The 21247-nt window shown below is 43.5% G+C and overlaps 1 protein-coding gene across 1 annotated transcript in view; it reads left to right on the forward strand.

The window, feature by feature from the left end:
* The window catches only part of Nipal2 (NIPA like domain containing 2), an 89366-nt gene extending 68502 nt beyond the window's left edge, over window positions 1-20864 (forward strand). The window contains exons 6-11 of the mRNA XM_075961226.1: window positions 1245-1341; window positions 9981-10116; window positions 11893-11981; window positions 15235-15298; window positions 16357-16451; window positions 18243-20864. Of these exons, the coding sequence (XP_075817341.1) occupies window positions 1245-1341; window positions 9981-10116; window positions 11893-11981; window positions 15235-15298; window positions 16357-16451; window positions 18243-18355 (594 nt within the window). The 3' untranslated portion in view covers window positions 18356-20864. The remainder of the gene's footprint in view (window positions 1-1244; window positions 1342-9980; window positions 10117-11892; window positions 11982-15234; window positions 15299-16356; window positions 16452-18242) is intronic.
* Window positions 20865-21247: the final 383 nt, after the last annotated feature.

The raw sequence follows: 21247 nt of genomic DNA on the forward strand, positions 1-21247 counted from the left end.
GGACACAGAGAGAGTGACAAACAGAACAGAAAGAATTCCCGCTTTCATTGAACTGACTTGGTCTGTCTTTAGTTGGGAAGACAGAGAAGCAACAGCCAGAAATACAGTCGCTGTTGATAAAGAGGCCACCGTGACCTGATGCTGGGCTGTGCAGGATGACAGCGTGTCTCTTATACATCAAGTCATCAGGGAAACCTCAGAGGCGGTGACATCTCAGCTGAGAGCTGAATGACCAGAAGGAGCCATTGCGTGAAGATGGGGGAAGAGATGTCTGAGGATAGCGAAGACCTAGAGCAGTGGCTCTCAGCCTTCCTAATGCCGTGACCCCTATGAAAGTGCGGTTCAACCCCGAGGGCTTGAGAACCACTGCACTAGAGTGAGGGAGGGAGGCCAGGGAAGGAGGAAGAGAGAGAACAAGGAAGAATAAGAGAACACGGGCCACCATGACTGGCACAGACTGGACCAGCTATGAGGTTTGTAGCAGAAGCTAAACTCTGTTACCCGGGAGAAAATTTGGTGTTTAATATACAAGGGATGGAAAGCCATAAGAAATTCTAGCCAAAGAATGACTGGATCTAATTTCTATTTTCATTCCCAGTATCAATCTGCATGAATCCCATGCACAGCTGTTTCTTTTATTTTGTTTTTCTGAGTCTGATTTACTTATTTCTCTTAATGTAATATGATTTCTACCCATTATCCTGCTTGCCCATTATAGCTAAATAAGATGGTTTAATATACCACATTTCATTTATTAATCCACAACTTTAAATAATTCTGGACTGCCAAATGGTAGGAGTGTTGAAAGGCAAGGGTAGAGTCAGGCAAAGTGGAAGATGGCCGCAGCCTTGCAAGAAGACTGGCAGAGGGTAAACGGGGTGAAGCTGGGGGGCCCTGCAGTGGTGCATGGCTGCAGAAAGACGTGGGGAATCAAGACGTAAGCGGTTGCCCAATGTAGCACAGCGTGGCTGCTCAGCACACACAGGGACAAGGAAGAGACCAGAATGGCAGTGGGGCTGGAGCTGGAGAGCTGGGCTTGGCGTGGCTGGTAGGTGGGCAGCATTCGAGCTCTTTGGGAGGCTGGACTGAGGGTGTTGGTGCCACCCTGCATTTACAGTCAGACCTGGGAACCGCAGCCACCCCAGCCGGCAAGAGAACCATGGCAAATCCAAGCAGATGTTTGGGGCATCTTGTGGGCTATATAGAGTAACTTACACTCTTTTTTAAATCTGTTTCATTTTTAGATTTTAGAAATCCTAGTTTTCTGCATCCTTCTGTACTTTCATAAGAGAAAAGGATTGAAGCACCTTGTGATCCTGCTCACCCTGGTGGCACTCCTCGGTAAGGACCTGCTTCGTGGTGTGAGTCTCGCCCTGGTGACTCTCCTTGCTAGATAAAGCCCTGATTTGTGGTCTGAGTCTCTGTGCTGTGCCAAGTCAGGCCATCAAAGGAAAATACCCGGACACGCTATTCCCTTCCTCACTGTTTCTGTTTTTCAACCTCTGACCCTCAAAAAGAAAATCCGAATTATACTTTGCATTTCATATCTCAATTTATACATATTTAATTCTTTTTAAAATATACTAAAGTTTTTCATCTGTTGGTAATGTTTTCCTCCCTGAAAAGCTGAAGATTTTTAAGAGGATCATTGAAAATATTAAAAGGAAGAAACCAGCCGGGCGGTGGTGGCGCACGCCTTTAATCCCAGCACTTGGGAGACAGAGGCAGGTGGATCTCTGTGAGTTCCAGCCAGCCTGATCTACAAGAGCTAATTCCAGAACAGGCTCCAAAGCTACAAAGAAACCCTGTCTAGGAAAAAAAAAAAGGAAGAAACCAAGGGACTCAATTTGGCACAGAACTTGCTTAACAAGTCTGTCCTGTTTATATTTTTAACTATAGTTAATATGAAACATAAGCATGAATAGCATGATTTTCTTAAATACTATATTTCTTTCATTCTTCATTTACTTCTTGTCCCAGTGGCTCCTGGAAAAGTTTGGAACCTAATACTTAGATAACAACTGTATTTTCTGTACTTTTTTCTCCCTTCCATCTCCTATCTCTCCTGATCTTTCTCATATACTTATATGCCAACACAAAGATCGCTCACAGCCCATTTTGAGTAATTTCCTCTTAATACTTTATTTAAAACTCTTCCTTCTTTGTCATAAGATGGACCAAACTTGATGGGCTGTACTGGCCTCACTGGGGCAGGTGCGACTCACCCCACTAATGAGATGCTGGGCCCTCACCTCTCTACCATGCTGGGGCAGGTGTACCTCACCCCACTAACGAGATGCTAGGCCCTCACCTCTCTACCATGCTGGGGCAGGTGCGACTCACCCCACTAATGAGATGCTGGGCCCTCACCTCTCTACCATGCTGGGGCAGGTGCGACTCACCCCACTAATGAGATGCTGGGCCCTCACCTCTCTACCATGCTGGGGCAGGTGTACCTCACCCCACTAACGAGATGCTGGGCCCTCACCTCTCTACCATGCTGGGGCAGGTGCGACTCACCCCACTAATGAGATGCTAGGCCCTCACCTCTCTACCATGCTGGGGCAGGTGTACCTCACCCCACTAACGAGATGCTGGGCCCTCATCTCTCCACCTTATCAGCTAATCCTCTTCTCTGCATCAGAGGATTTGTGTTTATAACACTTTTGGAGACAAATACACCCTACACAAAACACCATCTGCAGGTGTTTTAGAGATCAAGGAAACAGAGGGAACTTTGAATTATTTTCAGAAGTAAATAAGAAAAGAGAAAACATACACCTTATAGAAAAAGAATGAAAATAAAAGAGACATTGAAATAGGAGCATAACAGAATTAAGGTCAGGTTGTGAACATAAATGTAGATGAAACCAGTTTTTCAAAAGGAAGGTTTTTAAATTGGACTTCAGAGAAACTCTCAGAGTAATTTTCAAAATGGTTCTGAATTGGATTTAGTCCATGCGCCTGGGAACAGCTCTGTGCGGATTACTGAAATAGCCACACAATACCTGCTATCTTCTAGAATGAGTCCTTCCCAAGACCCTCCTTCTCAGGTCTCTACACCTGCCATGATTAGCACTCAGTACTAGAGCAAGAACCTCCTTCGGGACCAGCTCCCTGTCTGATCAGCCTTGCTAGATGTGAAATGAGCGTATAAACATACATACCTTGTCTAGAACTGTGTAACATATGCCTGAAGTAGAAGAAAGCAGGTGTCTTGTTTTGCTAAGTTAAAAATCAGGCAGAGGACATTAAATGCGACGAGCAGAAGCGTTCTGATAAGAGCCTAGTCTAGCTGGGCGCGGGGACGCCACCTTTAATCCTAGCACTTGGGAGGCTAGAGGATTTGAAGCAAGCTTGGTGTGTATCATAAGTTCAAAACCAGCTGAGACTCCATAGTGAGACCCTGTGTAGAAGAAAAAGAAGAAAGAGGAGGAAGAGGGGTGGGGAGGAGGAAGAAGAGTCTAGTCCAGAGGTGCATCATGTTGAACGTGCAATGGAAAAAATCTCAGAAAGGCACACTTATAGAATGGTAAAAGGCGTAGGAGACTTCTCTCTGCTCATGGAAGATAAAGGGACAGACAAATGCTTTGAAGTAGAAGATTTGAATACTTAGTGTTGAACTGGACCATCTACTACTGGACGCTCTCTCCTGAAAACAGAGTGGCCCTCGTTTCGTGTGCTATGCTATTTACAAATGCAGACTTTATAATGGGCTACCAAAAGGTCCTTGATATGTTCCAGAAAGCTGAAACAGGACAAATCACATTCACAGTGAAATAAAAACAGAAAATAATCACAAAACTAGATACTTATAAAATCCTGGAAGCATTAACAGTGCTCCAACTGCAATCCCACAACTGCGAACACAGGTTTAATTGCAGCACATAGATTCAAGATCATGGTGAAAATACTTAATATTAAAACCTACAATTGATTAATACCGTGGTCATAGGAAATTATTGCTAGTCACTAGTGACTTTTACAAGAAAAAGGAGTTATAAAAGCCATGGGGAAATTTGAAAAACGTGTTGTGTTGTATGAAGTGGAAACGCAGCACACAGTGTGCTTTCCTGCACATGTCAGAAGCACACATGAACGGCTGCAGAGATGACTCCGTGGTTAGGAACATCGGCTGCTCTTCCAGAGGACCTGGGCTTGAGTCCCAGCACCCACATGGTGGCTTACAACCATCTGTAACTCCATTTTCAGGGGATGGGATGCCGTCTTCTGGCTTTTGCAGGCATCAGACATGCAAGTGGGACACAGACATGCATGCAGACAAAATACCCATACTCATAAAATTAAAATAAAAATAAACAAGAAAGCACACACAAGGCAAATTGGAGGCAGGTGAGAGGGAGTGGATTGTGTGGGCAGTTTTGCTGATCAAATATATTGATAGTGTGGCAGATCAAAACGTCTGCAACCCTAGTACTTTAGAATCAGGAGTTCAAGGCCAGATTCAGCTACATACTTGAGCTTGAGGTCAAATATGAGCTACACAAGACTCTATCTCAAAAAAATATTTAAGGAAAAAAGGAGGAAAGGAAAGGAGAGAGGGAGGGGAAAAGAAGAGAAGGGAAACAAAGGGGCTTCCAATGAGTAGCTGTCTTGCCTATATCTTATGACATCATTTCTTTACACACACACACACACACACACACTTTTAATGTTTTTTCCTTTCAGTGAAAATAGATTTTTTTAACACAATATATCCTGACTGCAGTTTCCCCTCCCTCTATGCCTCCCAGTTCCTCCCCACCTCCCTTTCCATCTGAATCATCTCCCTTTCTGTCTCTTATTAGAAAACAAACATGATTCTAAGAGATAATAATACAATAAGATATAATAAAGTAAAATTTAATAAACAAATACAAAACTAACACATCAGAATTGGACAAAACAAGCAGAAGGGAAAGGAGCCCGGTGAAGGCACAAGAAAGCGAGACTCAGTCATTCTGGAATCCCATAGGACACTAAACTGGAAAGCTTATATGCAGAGGACCTGGTGCCGACCTTGTGTAGACCCTGTGGGCGCTGCCTCAGTCTCTGTGAGTTCTAACGTGCTGTGTGTGATCATGTCAATTGTCCCCCCATCCCCTCTGACTCTCACTCTCTTCCTGCCTCCTCTTATACAGGGTTCTCTGAGCCCTGAGGGGAGGGATTTGGTGGAGACATCCATTTAGGGCTTAGTGTTCCTAGGTCTCTTTCTCTTGGCATAATGTCTGGCTCTGGGTCTCTGTATTTGTTCTGTCTGCTGCAGGAGGAAGCTTCTCTGATGTTGGCTGAGCAAGGCACTGATCTATGAGTAGAGCAGAATGTCATTAGGAGTCATTTTGTTGCTACTTTTATTTTAGACCAGTAGCATTTGGTTTTACCCTTGTGACCCCAAACTATCTCTCCTCAGGCTCAGTCACCCAAGCAGTGTTGGGTACGGATTCCATCTTGTGGAGTGGGCCTCAAGTCAAATCAGATATCAGCTGGTTACTCACACTGTTGTTGATTGGTTGGTTACCATCACCCTGCCATACCTTGCCGGCAGGACTATCATACTAGATCAGAGGATCTGTGGCTGGCTTGGTGTTTACGTTTCTTTTGGTAATGTGAAGAGTCCCCGTGCCAACGAAGCTAGCATGTAGGGGTGACAGCTCTGTACAGGCTGTTACCAAGGCTACAGGTTTCTCTCCACAAGTGACATTGCTGGAGACAACACCTACACAACGCGTTGAACATGGAGAAGCTGTTCTTCAGGGATTCCTATGGGACCCCTATGGCCAACAACTCAACTAGGTGTAACCCAATCCCAAGACTGGAAGCTTCATTTGATGGCAAGAGATGGGCAGTTGGGGCTCTGTCTCCCCCATTATTTGATAATTTCATTTAGGTCATCTTTACATGTACTTATTTTAGGAAGCTTTTACTGTACTAGGTTTCCATCCTACCCCTCAAATGCCCCTAATTTTAGGTACTTTAATAATTATAAATTGGCATTTTATAGCCATATAAATTTATGGGGTAAAGGAGCATTATGGTTTATGAACACTATTGTAACAATCACACCCATAGTTAATATATCCATCAGCACAAACATTGACCATTTGTGTATGTGTGTGTTGACAGCATTTAAATTGTATTTTCCTAGAAATTTTTGAATGCAAATGAAATCTCAGGATATATCTAGTGGGCTTTTTGTTGTTTTGGCATGGTTTAGGTTTTGAGTTCTGTTGTGCAACGTGTGAGTTTTGTTAATGACAATCTGTGACCTCCTTCCTTAAAAAAAAAAAAAATTTGAAGCCTCTGTGCACCGTCCTCCCAAGGGTCAGAATGCTGGAGGATCCAGAAAGATCACCCTATTTTTAGCACACTCCAGTTGTCAAAGCACAACTGAAATACTGAAGGCTTCGATTAGGAGACGTTAATCTAATATCTAGTCACCCAGGAATCCTTAGAAAGGGATAAAGACTAAGTGTTAAACAAAGAGAGACAGACATCAAATGAGGGATGAACAGGGAGCTGGAGAATGTGTTGTAGCAATGACAGGAGTATGTGTTTACAGTTGACAATTAAGAAAATAGAGAGAAGTAGAAAGGCAGCGATGAAACGTGTGTCATGAAGACTGACACCATGTGACAACGTGACTCTGTCCTCCGAGGCTGTCTGTGAGACTCGCGTCAGAAGCCTCACACAACAGCTGTCAACGGTGATTCCCTCCAGGTGGTTTTCCACAGAAATAGGCAGAGTGAAGGACAGATCTGTGTTCAGGAAAAGTCACTGCAGCCTCATTTTAATGAAAGAGAAATAAAGGATGTAGTCTAAATATCCAAAAATAGGAAATTGTCAAAATAAATTATGCACCTCATACAAAGGCATTCTTGACAGCCGATAAAAGTCTTTAGAATACTTCATGGCATGGAAAATACTTAATGGTGGTGGGAAATCACTCCTACGTAGAGAACTGTCTGAGTCTCAGGCTGTGAGCCATTCTTCCTTGGAGAAAGGAAAATAATGGTGTGCCCAAATGTTAGAAATGTCTTGAGGATGAGTCCTGAGATGATGGTTGAGGGCTAGAGAGATATTTTAGCAGTTAAGAGCATGGCTGCCCTTCCAGAGGACCCAGGTTCAATTCTCAGCACCCACAGGGCAGCTCACACCTGTCTGTAACTCCTGTTCCGGGGATTCTGACACCCTCACACAGACAAACATCCAGGCAAAACACCAATGAACATTAAAATAAAAAAGTAAATTATAAAAGATGACAATTGATTTGGGTTTTTTTTTAAGACAGACTTTCTCTGTGTATCCTTGGCTGTCCTGGAACTCACTCTGTAGACAAGACTGGCTTCAAACTCACAGAGATCTGCCTGCCTCTGCCTCCAGAGTTCTGGGATTGAAAGCATGGCTTTTGATTTTTATTTTTCTTTCAAAGCTTTTCCACATTTTTCTAAATTTTAAATGAGCATGGATGCTTTTATAGATACTTTAACTTAAATTAATATCATACTCCCAGTATTGCAGACACAACTGATGTATCGTCATGATGTTTCCATCCTCTTTAAGTTAATATCATACTCCCAGTATTACAGACACAACTGAAGGTATCGTCATGATGTTTCCATCCTCTTTAATTTAAGTTAATATCATACTCCCAGTATTGCAGACACAACTGATGTATCGTCATGACGTTTCCATCCTCTTTAATTTAAGTTAATATCATACTCCCAGTATTACAGACACAACTGATGTATCGTCATGACGTTTCCATCCTCTTTAATTTAAGTTAATATCATACTCCCAGTATTACAGACACAACTGATGTATCGTCATGACGTTTCCATCCTCTTTAAGTTAATATCATACTCCCAGTATTGCAGACACAACTGATGTATCGTCATGACGTTTCCATCCTCTTTAATTTAAGTTAATATCATACTCCCAGTATTGCAGACACAACTGATGTATCGTCATGACGTTTCCATCCTCTTTAATTTAGGTTAATATCATACTCCCAGTATTACAGACACAACTGATGTATCGTCATGACGTTTCCATCCTCTTTAAGTTAATATCATACTCCCAGTATTACAGACACAACTGATGTATCGTCATGACGTTTCCATCCTCTTTAAGTTAATATCATACTCCCAGTATTGCAGACACAACTGATGTATCGTCATGACGTTTCCATCCTCTTTAATTTAAGTTAATATCATACTCCCAGTATTGCAGACACAACTGATGTATCGTCATGACGTTTCCATCCTCTTTAATTTAGGTTAATATCATACTCCCAGTATTACAGACACAACTGATGGTATTGTCATGACGTTTCCATCCTCTTTCCTTGCACGCCTAGGTCTCTAATGTACATTACACTGATACCCTGTCACAATTTTTAATTTCAACCTATTCTCACCAGTCCCCTGCCCTTGCCCTCCCAAAATAGCAAAAACATGTAATTTGTAGTGCTTGGTACCAACCTAGAAATTACATAAAAAGTTACAAAGATAACAGTTATTCATACTTCCAAAATATAATCAATTCTGAATGGAGATGGAGTTGCATCCAGGGTATAAGACCTCCTGGCTCGGATTGGGGATTCATTTTAGAATCTGTCTCCTAATCTCTGATAATTATGACTTTTAATTGAATGAAAATGCTTAGCTTGGAAGTATTCCCTAGTACTCTTCAAATTATAGTGAGTCTTCAGATTTTGGAAGATGAAATTATGGAGGGTCGTTACCTACTTTAAACATATGCTTTATATGTTTTATATGATCTTTTTAAAAGCTAAAAAGGAAAACATTCTCATACATTGTGACCATGTAGATCACTAGTAATACAGTATTGCTTCTCTTTCATATGCCTTTGGCTTGTAATTACTTGATTTCATGTAAAAAATTATTTGTGAATTTTCTTTTTTATGTGTGATGTATCTGTGCATGCGTGCCTTGCTCCTCTCGACATGTGTGACAGCCTGAAAGTGACTTTGAAAAAAATCTTTCTCGGTTGCTTTTCCACCTTTTTAAGACAGAATCTCACTGAACTTGAAGCCTGCTGTTTCAGTCAGGCTGGCTGGCCAGAAAGCTCCCAGGCTCCACTGTCTCTGCGTCTACCCCAACCCCGGCAGTGTGGTTACAGATGCACACAGCCACAATACTGACATTTGTTCTGGGGAGTCCAGCTCAGGTCCTGTATTTACACTTTACCCACTGAGCCATCTCCTCACCCCCTGCTGGAGAATTTTCTGTGGGTTTCAGCTAAAGTATGAATTGTTCAAAGGATCTGGGACAGATAAAATGCTCTGGATTCTATAGAAACGGGAGAAGAAAATACACACTGTGTTGGCAATCCATTTTGTAGCCTGTTTTCCTTAATTGGTCTCTGGAACCTATGAGAAGTCTGTCCCCCCCCCCTCGGAGTCTCCTCCTTGGTGCAGAGAATCAGAAGATGCTCCTTATGTAAACGTCACATTTATGGGTTAGTCTGAGAAATGAGTACTTGGTTCTGGTCCTGGTTCTCCTTATTGTTCTTGTCAGAACATTCAGGGCCTCCACTAACAAACCCTCAGGAAACTCAGGCTGCTCAGTGAGTGGCTTTTGCTTCTTCTCACCTCTTCAGCTTTGATCTCTTCACACAGTTTGACATTTTCCCTTGACGGCTGCACTGGCACCCTGACCTGCTGCTTCCCTTCACGGCTTTCGCCTTTCACATCCGTTAGTGCTTCCTGTCATCTCCATGGCTGTCTCCCATCGGGGCTGGAAAGTGAGCACCTTACTGCAGAAGTAGATGGCCCCGTCCCATGGCAGACACAGCAGTGTGCACCGCAGAGTCTTGCATGTGTCCACCCCGCCACACACCCTTCCAAACATCATCCTGAAACCATCGTTGGCACGTTCGCCACTCCAACAAGTACACGTAAGACGTGTACCTGTACATGTGTCTCAGATACGTGTTTTATTTGTGTTTTTGTCTTCCAGCCTCATTGACTGTGATTTCAGTGAAAGCCGTCTCGGGCATGATCACTCTTTCTGTGACGGGGAAAATGCAGCTGACTTACGCCATCTTCTATATCATGCTTGTCATCATGATAGCCTCTTGTGTTTTCCAAGTCAAGTAAGTCAGCGCCTACAAACTCAACAACCTCTCCGCGTTCCTGCGCTTCTCCGTGCACTGGCTTAGCTGATAATTAAAATGAAATACGGCGGTCTCCCAAGAGACAGGACCTCCAGCTTATCCACAGCCAGCCTCCGGCCTGGCATGCCTCGCTTTCTTCTTCCACCAGTGATTACTTTGTACTGAGCTGCCTCCGCGGCCTGCACATTCTAAAGTGAGGGCCGCGATCCAGCTGAGTGCGCCTGATGCTTCCCTGATGCTCTTCTGCTTGTAATTAATACCGACCGTACACAGGTTGTCATTAGCAATAAATCAAAGGGGCAGGTCCACATCCAGGGTCTCATTCTAAATATAGGAAATACATGAACCCTTCACCTCCGTCTCTTAGCTCACGCTCGTTAATTGCCCAGAGATGGACAAAACCAGACGTTTGGCCCGGAGGAAAACCCTTTCCCCAGAACTTTGCATCTTCGGCCAGAATTTCCTCCATCCCCATGGGATTTAGGAATGAATGTTTCGTGTTTCTCTTGGGTCCCAGTACTGGTGACATGGAACAGTTTTAATTCCTGTCCCCCACTCTTCCATCTGCTTTAATCACCCTCCCCACTTTTCCTGTTGTGATTATACCTCTGCCTGCCGGGCTGAGAGTTCACCCCAAAACACTGTGCAGAAGCATCTCCCAGTGCCCAGAAGGAAACCAGATCTCAAACTGCTGATGGGAGGAGGGGCTTGTTCTGCAGATGGCAACAGTCTGTCCTGTCTGTGGGTTGTAAGTAGGTCCTGGGCCTGTGTCAGGAGAGAGACAGGAGAAGTCCACTTCCTAAGACTGGGTGTGTTTATTATGTTAATATTGCTATCTCTCCACTTCTTTCTTCTGAGGTAACTGCTACAGAGCCTGTGGGGACTTAGTGATCAGTGTCATTCCTTGATACCTCCCCTCGGGAATTTAGAGGCAAACACAGCTGAGGGAAGGCTGCCTCCAGTCCACCTTATTTCACTCTCTCACAGTGTAAAAATGTAGTCTTCCACCTTGATGCCTGTTAAAATTACCCGAGGAGGTTTATTTGTACGAGTATATTCACATATGTGCACACGCGCACACACACACACACACACACACACACACACTAGCTTTACCCACAAACCCCTTTTTTTCCAGTTATTCTTGACATCTGTTGTCCCTCTCCCGACCTAACAGCCGTGCTTCCCGGAACCTCCCAGGTGATGCCCTTGCAAGGCTTCATGGCCACCTGAGCAGCACGGCCAGTGTGGGAACTTGCGTTCCTGGTGGCGGTGGCTGGAGCAGAAGCTCAGCTCCCACATGTGTTCTGCAGCTGGAGCACCAAACGTTGCTTTTGAAACATTAAACATTCCTTTGCTTCTCCGTCTGCTTTCTTGGCACGTGGCATGTCAGTGGATAGCTATATGTTCCCCACATATGATATTTAGCAGATTCTAAGGTCTATCCTAATGAATCAACCCCAGTGTGATACTGGTCCAGCAGCTTGAATCACTTCCAACTCAAACTTCTGTGGCCTCGGAATATGATTAATTGCTTTTCATTGTTACTGTTGTTGGTTTAAACAGACCATAAAACCTGACATCTGATCTCATACATCAGATGCATCTAAGCTACGGCCGCTGATTGGAAGTGCCCTTCCTTTGCACTTCCTTTCCCTTTGTAGTTGAGCTACAGAACATACATTTCTTGAAGTTATTGTTAGCGTATTTCTGAGCGCTGCTGGACTGGAGTTTCAGTGATTACATCTTCTACAGGTTCCTGAACCAAGCCACAAAACTCTACACAACAACCACAGTGGTCCCAGTCAACCATGTTTTCTTCACAACCAGCGCCATCATTGCAGGTGAGTCCTGGTTTCCCATGGCAGGTGAAACCACCCCACCACAAGCACAAGACTCTCTCAGACTCCAAGGAGAAATGAGGCAGCCTTGGGAGCCCATGTCCCCGGCCTCCAGCCAGTATCTAATTTCCTCCGTGGTCCTCTCCTCTGTGAGAATGCTCCCCAGGGCACTCTGCTTCCTGAGGCAGCTCAGTCCTGTTTTGATGACTCTCATTAACTCGAGAGTTCTAATAACTAGAAAATGTTTCCCTACACTGGAGCGCACATTAGTTCCCTGATGAACTCAAGACTCTCGCCCTTGCTGTACTTCCTCAGTCTTCTGCTTGCCGCGCCTGTGAATCAAAGTGACGGAAAAAATGCTCTTGAGTTTTCCCTGCGGGCCAAACACCCCCAGTTCCTTGAGCTCATCATCCTTGCATCCTCGTCACCTTAATGAGAGAATGGGGCTCCTGACCTAATTCACCGTTGCACGGAAGGGCTGACAAACTTCCACATTTGCTATTTCCTCTTACAGCTCTGTATCTTAGTGGATACTTTTATATTGCATAAATAATAATGCTAAAAAGTACAAAGTTAAAACTTGGTCCAAACCGAAATACAATAGATTCCAGTAAATCACCTATAAAAGCATAATGATGGGCCCTGGCTCAAAATCAGTAAGCTCAAGCTCATTGATGTATTCGCCGTTTCCTCATCAGGTTGCTATATGGTCCACAGTGGACTTGCTTTGTAGCATAGGCTGGCCTCTAACTCATGGTCCTTCCACCTCTGCATCCTGAGTGCTGGCATCACAGATGTGTGCCGCCAGGCCCAGCCCAGTTGGTAGGTTCTTGAAGTTATTCATACAGCCTTCTGTTTCCCAAGGAAATCGAACCTCGAAGAAATATAACAGAAAAGATTATATCCCAAGGTATCCATCGTTTTTAGTGTCTAGTGCTTTCTGCTGAAAGTGAGAAATGTTTGAGTGTTGGTATACCCTAGAATTATCAGAAAATTAAAATAAAGCAAAAAGAAGTGTAGGCATGACATACACCCTAGTAATCAATATACAGAAGATGTAAAAACAATGTAGTTCCCTGAGCAAAGGTTTTCCAGTCAATAGAACTGGATTTAATGTGCAGGACATTGGGCAATTGATGGATAAGGAGTGTTGGAACTTTCTGGAAATGATAACAGTTCATCTGATGTTGCGTGTGGAATGACAGTAAAGCTTTACAGTGGCCACTCCCCCAAACAACAGAGGGATGGCGGAAAGGTAAAACGGCATTAGAATATTAACTCCTGTACCCTTGGCGAGTGGAAATATGAAATTGTATGGCCATTATGGAAAACAGGATGCAGTTAATCAAATTTTTAAAATTATTCCACAATCCAGCAATTCTACTCTTGTATATGTCCCCCAAAAATGAACACAAATTTGTGGCATTTACCATAGCCAAAAGATGAAAACAATCCCAGTACCCATTGACAGACGAGTGGACAGAAATGTATGATGAGTGCCTACGATAGAATACTGTCCCCCTTACACAGGAAGGAGTCCTGCCACCTGCTCCAATGCTGACGAAACACGAGGACGTGATTCAGAGAATCAGGTCAATGTCAGAAAGCAAATAAAATAGTGAGCTCACGTACTTGAGTCTGATTCACAGAAATGGGAAGAAACACGGTAGTTACCAGAGAAGGGCAGAGGAAATGTTTGACCAGAATACGGTTTCAGGTTTTCAGAAGGAAGCTGTTGTCAGATTTGCGTGTGCAGCAATGTCAATACATTTAACACCACCAAACTTTATACATAAAAGCTGTTAAGATGGTAAATGTTACAATTTTAATATAGTTTTAAAATTAAAAAAAATAAGTCTTTGCTCTCTAAAACAGAAATCCCATTTCTGGAAACCCATTCTGATGACATGAAAATCTCAAAACACTAGGGAGGGTGTGCACCAACAAGCTCATCCCCACTGTACTAAAGAGTGGGCATGCAGGTACCTCTTACCCGCCCTTGGGGAAACGATCGAAGAGCAGTACGACACAGAACAGGAAGTGCTCATCCATGTGGAAATATTATGCAGGAGTGGGTGTGGCTTGTTCTTTAGATGAAGAGGAGAAACCGAGACTGAACAAGCTTCTTCTAAGGGCAGGGTTCGCTCTGCTCACCCTGGTGTCTCCAGCACCTACAGTGGTACCTTCCAAAAGACACTAAATATTCTCTGCCCAACCAGCAAAACTAACACCCACACACAGCTACTTTCAGATGATCCATGAGTGAAAGATTTCCTATTCAATAAAAGCTTTACAAAGTCTTTGGGGCCTTAAATGAAGAAATCATTGAGACTTGCTGGGAGAGGAGAGAAGTTCATTAAAGCAGATGATACACGCTTTTTCTCCCCATGGCCTACAGGGGGAGCCAGAGGAAGGATATGGTAGGGAGTTCCATGGAGAAAAATGGAGCTAGGGCAACACCCAGTTGCTCATGGGCATCTGGCCAGATTACACAATGTAAGACATAGCCAAAGGGGTCCGTGGTTGCAGCCTGATGCCAGTGGCCTCAGGATCCACCCGGGTTCTCAGGGTAGGTTCACTGACCCCTGATGAAAAACATAGGGTGGAAAATATAAGATATTTCTCTTTACAGTGCTGGGAAAACATCTCAGTACAGGGCTTTCCACACATGCGTGAGTTCAAGCCCCAGAGCAAACCCACATTAAGGGGAAGAAAGAAAGAGAAAGAGAGAGAAAGGGAGGAAGGAAATGAAAGGAAGAAAAGGAAAGGAAAGAAGGAAAGAAAGAAAGGAAGGAAGGAAGGAAGGAAGGAAGGAAGGAAAACAAGGATGGAAGGAAGGAAAACAAGGGCAGAAGGAAGGAAGGACAGAAGGAAGGACGGATGGACAAAGTTGTATCTGTGACCCGAGAGTCTGAACTAACTAGCCAGCCAAGCCACATTGATAAGCTCCAGGTCGGTGAGAGACCCTGCCTCTAAAAACATAGTGTCTGTATGTTTCATGAGAAATGACACAGGTTGTGCTCTGGCTTTTGGCATGTGCACATATATGACTAAGCATGCAAATATAGGCAAAAATGAAATTTCTGCTTAAAATATAAGACTATCACACAGAGTCTTTGAAATTAAAATACTGAATGTGCATTTTAAGGGAAACCACATATAGAACATATATATTTATACATTTTTTTAAAAAAATTATGTGCTGCTATCGTAAATGCCCCTACCCTGAAATTAACTCTGTCCTCTTCTTATACAGGCATCGTATTTTACAAGGAATTCCTTGGTGCTGCTTTTCTTACTGTATTTATATATCTTTTTGGGTGAGTAAAAGTCTCAGAGGTCAGGCATGTGAAGTTCTATTAATTTTGTATAGGATTTTTGGCATCGTACCTGAAGTATAGAAAGTTGGAACATACTATGAGAAACATATTTTTCAACTTAACACTCTATGCGGGGCTTTGTGTCTTCCCTTGGCTTTGTGGCTTGTGTCCCCCTTTGAGAGTCCTGAAACCTTGGGGATTTTCTGTTCCAACCAAAATCATGATAAATTCATGGGTGTCTGTGGTTACTCCATTGCCTTTTCGTTCTCGTCAGGCCCACCTCTCCCTCAGAGCCCTTAGGTTGGATCACCCAAGCAAATGGCCAAGGCTGGTAGATTCTAGCCCGAGATTTAGCAGCTTCCGGTTGGTAGCTGCCCTTTCTATCATAAAGCACCCAGTTGGGCCCCTTCTAGAGACTCGGTGGATGTTACTGCTAACATCGCTGGCAGACAGAGCCAAGCCTCGATGATGTGTTGCCAATAATAGCTGCTTCCATCGGCTCCAAGCACTCCCCATTAATGCTCAGCTGCCTCTTGATCTGCTATTCAGCATGGCCATTGTTATGCAAACTTGAGCCTAGTCTATTTTCAACATAGGAAACCATCTATCTTGAAAATTCAATTTCATAAGACATTTGGGCGCGGCCAAACTTCTGGGGTCTGGAAACTATGACCGCTCTTATGGCCAAGGACAATGAGATTTCTTAGAAAATTAAAGAATAACTTGTTTTTCACTCATGTTGCATGCCAGTAATGGGTCTGGGCATGCATGGATAGAAAAACGAGACCTAGTGTCTACCCAAAGGGTTTAGAGCCCGAATTAGCCTCCAGATGGTGAAAACCTGGGGCAGAGATTTATTGGAACCTGCCCAAGTCTTAGTTCTGGGTATAACTATTACTGGCTGTGAGAATCAAGACAAGTTCAAGGCAGTTTACCAGAAGAAATGGGATATACAAAACCGATGGAATTTATATCTTCATGTGCACGTTAGGGCACAGCTATTTAATACCATGGGCTGCTTCCGTCTTCCTGTGTTCTCTACTAACATGTTCCTACAGGTGCTTTCTGTCATTCCTTGGCGTATTTTTGGTGACAAGAAATAGAGAAAACGAACATCTACAACAGTCTTTTATTGATTTTGGGAATATTCCTGGTAAGCAAAAAAGATATGTATGTATTTTCTCTATAATAGAGTATCCATTGGCCTGAGATGATTCAGTGGATAAAAATGCTTGCCACCAAGCTGATGACACAAGGGTCACACGGTTGAAGTTGATAAGCAACTCTTACCAGTGTTCTAACCTGCACGCGCGCATACATACGCAAGCCATTAAATGCTGTCTTTTTAAAATACACAAAGTTTACCCTTGTAAATTAATCGCTGTTGACACTATTTTGGATGTTAACATAAACACATAATTTTTGCCTCAAGAAGAGCATTGAGTGGCGAAGCCCGGGGAGGCATAAGGTTAATAGTTATAGAACAGCTCTGCACAGAACCACGTGATTGTTGAGGAACTGACCAGGCTTCCTTGACGTGGGTTACTTGGAGGTTCTCATTGGGATTCCCTTAAAGTGTCAGAGGACATGGATCTGTGGGTGCCGTACACCACGCCCCCCGTGTCTGTGCTCTGTGCGCTGGCACCCAGTTTGCGAGCTTCGGGCAAGGGGGCTGGAGGTTAAAATACACAAACACACACAGACAGACAGACAGCAACACGGGTCATCCTTGAATTCCCCAAGAATGCCCCCTTTATTGTGTTCAGGGGCAGATTATATAGAGATAGCCACGCCCCAGCCAAACCCACCAGAAACCACTCTCCTGCCATCAGGAACTCCTGAAGGTCTCGTGCTCAGAGCAGCTGTAGGCACTCAGATCAGGGGATTACAAGAAATTCAGGATCTGGGGTCTCACTGCTCCCAACACATGGGGAATGGAAGATCCCTGACACCTACAGACCCATCCAAAGATTGATGGTCCTGATGCTGAAGGACATCATTCCTGAGGAAGACTGAGGCAACTTGTTCTCTGTGATGCCAAGAGTGACCACCACAGTCACCAGGACATGAACACTCTCCCTCCTCACCATTCATGCAGGCTGGACCACTGGGTACCACCTTCCCAATGCTTGTTTCCACTACAAAACAACCTGCCTTGTGTGCATACAGTGCACAACAGAAGCAAAATCCAGAGCAAAACCATTCTCAGCACCCTCCTGCCCTAGCCCACCCACCCACGCCTAGCTTTGCTAAGGATTTGGGGTGACCTACAGGATTCCACGCAGTAGTAGAGGGAGTTCTCTCCACCATTCTGTCTGTCATGCCTATAAAGCAAAGAAAAGAGAAAAAAATCACTAAAGTTTCTATAAAATTGAGAAACGAAGACCAAGGAAGCGAGTTTGGTGTCCTCTTTGCTGTGTAAACTCCTAATCAAGAATACTCAGTGTTAGAATAGACATTTATAGCAGCAATGCTCATTAGAGAGCATTTAAAACTGATTTTATGTAAGAAATAAGAAATCTGGAAAATAAAGGGGTGTTTGTTTGTTTGTTAACTGTTTTCCACGTCACAAAGCTTCACGTGTAGGATCTGCAATGACAAACTCCTGATGCGTGGTGTTTCCTCGGTTGCTGTATAGACAAGGGAGAAAGACTGCAGAGAGAGGTTTGGAGAGGAGTGACTGCGTTATGCGGCTGTCCTGATTGTTCCAACCTGTTTCTATGCCCAGTACAGATGTCACAGGGACAAGTGTGTGACCACATGACAAGGGCTATGAGATTTTTTGGGCCTCTCTTTCCTGGACGTTTTGTCTTTTTCATTGAGAGAGTAACCACATAGTGTGTTTTTTAAAGACATAAATGTGACCAGAGCTGGAAAGAAATTATTAGGACATTTTTATCTTTTAAGAGCTCAAAAGATCTTTTTATGATTATTATCTCCACAGGGAAACAAATGTTGGACAAAATACAGCCAGATTCAAATGGCACATCCTATGGAACCTTGCCTGATGGAAGCGACCCAACACAGAGCCAGAGTGGAGAGAAGAAAGAAGCCTAAAGCGCCGAGAGGGATGGCTGTTGGCCTGTTACTCGATACCACCTTTTTAAAACATTGCACGTGTTCAGTTTGTGTCAGCAGCTATTTCACGCTGACGTGCGCACATTCGATTCAGGCCTCCCCCCCACTGTGGACAATCAGGGCCCTCCTAATCTCTAACAGTCTAGAGCTTTTATGGAATGAAACTCGAAGTGCTCCCCACGCCCTGCATCTCTCCCTAGCGAGCATCTAACCAGCTGTGTCTTCATGCGAGCCTGGATGCTTGAGCAGATGCCACACGGAAATGCGCACTCAAGATCTGGCCATCGAAGGCGTAGGTCGCTCCTCCATGCGGCTCGCGGGATCAGCTTGCTGGCTTCAAGACACCCTCTGCTGCCACAACCTGTCTTTCAGGAAGGGTTTGATGTGGTCCTCTCGGGCTTCTTCTGTGGACATTTCCCTGTCAGGATGGCGAATCGCCTTTGTGGAAAACTAACTCTGTTGAAATCCTCCTTTGAAAATGAAGGGCCTTGTTTAGAAACAGACTCTACAAGTGGTATTCTGTTATGAGATATACTAAAAACTCCAAGGCCTGGCTTCTGACTTTTTTTTTTTAGCTTTGAAAAAAACTGTATGCTGGGCAGTGATGGCTGGGGAGACACAGGCAAGTGCATCTCTGAGTTCAAGGCCAGCCTGGTCTACAGAGCTAGTTCCAGAACAGCCAGGGGTACACAGAGAAACCCTGTCTCAAAAAACAAAAACAAACAAACAAAGAACGGGGGGGGACACATTTAAGACCTAAAACTGTGGTCACACCTCTGGCATATGTACTAAAATTCCAACAGCACATATTCTACCTTGGTTTTTGTGTTAAATGTGACACACAAATTTGTAAAGTGTTAAAGATTTTGCCACAATGTTTATTTTTTTCAATAAAATTCTAGAATGGTAGCATTTTCTCCAGCCTTATGATCCTATTATATTTACATTGAAACTGAAGAAAAACTTTATGATATGCCTTAAATTGTTGCAGGTCTTATACTTTATCTGGTAGATTTCTATGCTTTAACTTCCAATACAATTCTCGAAATGGCATTTACATTCTTGGAATATTCCCCCAAGTCCTCTGAAGCTTTGCCAGTTCTTCTAGAAAAGGAGAATCATGATCAGAGGACTGGGTTTCTGCTCCTCAAATCTGGCCATGGAATGTAGCCTATAGAGGACCCGTGGCTCGTGTGAATCCCTTGCTGCCACTCAGCACGTTCTACTAACATACATTTGCCCGCAGAATCTGTAGTAACTTTTATTATTTATGCTGTACCTAGTATTTAAACAATAAGAAAAGAGTACACATTTATTGTAACCAAATAATAAGGCCCATCCTTCATGACACTTGAATTGTCCACCCAGTGTCGCTAAAGACTTATGTTTGTGCATGGCACTAAACTTGGAGATAACGAGATGCTAATCCTAACTGTTTCTAGTCTTTTAATGTTTTCTTTATTATAACCTGAACTCTGACCAAACTAGAATAACCCAAAGCCTATCCCTGGCTGCAAATCCTTCCTAACAGTTCCTGCCACTGTGAAAACTGTCCCATCAATCTGGATGCAACAGTCGTAAAATTAACGACATATTTTACTGAATGGGTATAGCTTGTTGACTCTGAGCAGCTCAGCTAAGTTATGGATCTGGTGCCTTAAATGATGGATTTCTAGTAAATCTTGACATTGGTTTCAAAGACTGTGAAGCAGCTAAACCAAAGAGTTTTCCTTGAACTAAGACCACATTTCATAGGTACAACACCCAGTTTTGAGCACTGTAGAGTTCTGCAGACACAAACTTTAACAACAATGTGTTGGTACTCTCCAGCGTTTGCATTTAAGGTTTTGAGAGATGAAATTCATCTATGTGATACAGAAATGCTTTTGAAATCATGGTTAGATATATTATATTCAGATCTGATTTTACTAATTGTGGTGGGCCAAACCAAGGTGGAGAGAAGTTTTAATTGACTGGCTCAGAGGGTGTTTCTCTTTCTCTCTTCATGCTCAGTGCCTGATGACAACCATGGCCAACCCACCCCCTTTTCTGAAATTGTAGGCTGGGAACCCTTGCCCAACATTTGGCTCATCTGGCTATTTGTCTAGACCAAGGACTGGTTTTTTCAGCAAAGACTTAAAAAGTAAATATTCGGGGATTTGTGTTGTCCATATGGTATCTGTCCCTCACTACTCAGCTACTCCATCAAAGCACAAATGTAGCCACAGACAATACGTAAACAAATGGGAATTGATGTACATCAGTAGTTAGTACCAAAAAATAATTAGTAGCCAATCCGTGTTGCCAAGCCCTGGTCCAGACTCCTTTGCCTTTGCTATGCTACTTTTTTTTTTCTTGTTTCTTGAGCTCTGGAGAGCTAAAAAGAAAAACCCTGACACTTCATGGTTTGTGACAAATCAGATGCTTGGTATTTACATTAGGATCATTTTTGCTTGTGTAAGAAATAAATGGATTTGTTATGAGTTTATTCTCAGAGTCCAACTTTGTCTCTTTGGAAAGCCGTGGTTCTTTTATGGGCACAACTAAACATGCTGAAAGAATTCCCCAGTCCTACATACCACTCTGATAATCGTTTTGGGAATTAGCTCTCGGGAAGTCAACTAGTGCAGAGGCCTCTGCCATCTGATCACTTAGTTTAAATGCTTGCTTACCCTATGCTATAACGCCCTCATTACCAAAAAGTCCTTGAAAACTTGTATAACAAAAGATTTTCAAGCAGGCTCAATGTATTCTTCAGACACACCACACACACACCACACACACACGCATGCACACACACCACATACACATACACACACGCATGCACACACACACCACACACACCACACATGCATACATGCACGCACACAC

Source organism: Microtus pennsylvanicus, chromosome 2 (genome assembly GCF_037038515.1).
Source record: "Microtus pennsylvanicus isolate mMicPen1 chromosome 2, mMicPen1.hap1, whole genome shotgun sequence".
Lineage (NCBI taxonomy): Eukaryota > Metazoa > Chordata > Mammalia > Rodentia > Cricetidae > Microtus > Microtus pennsylvanicus.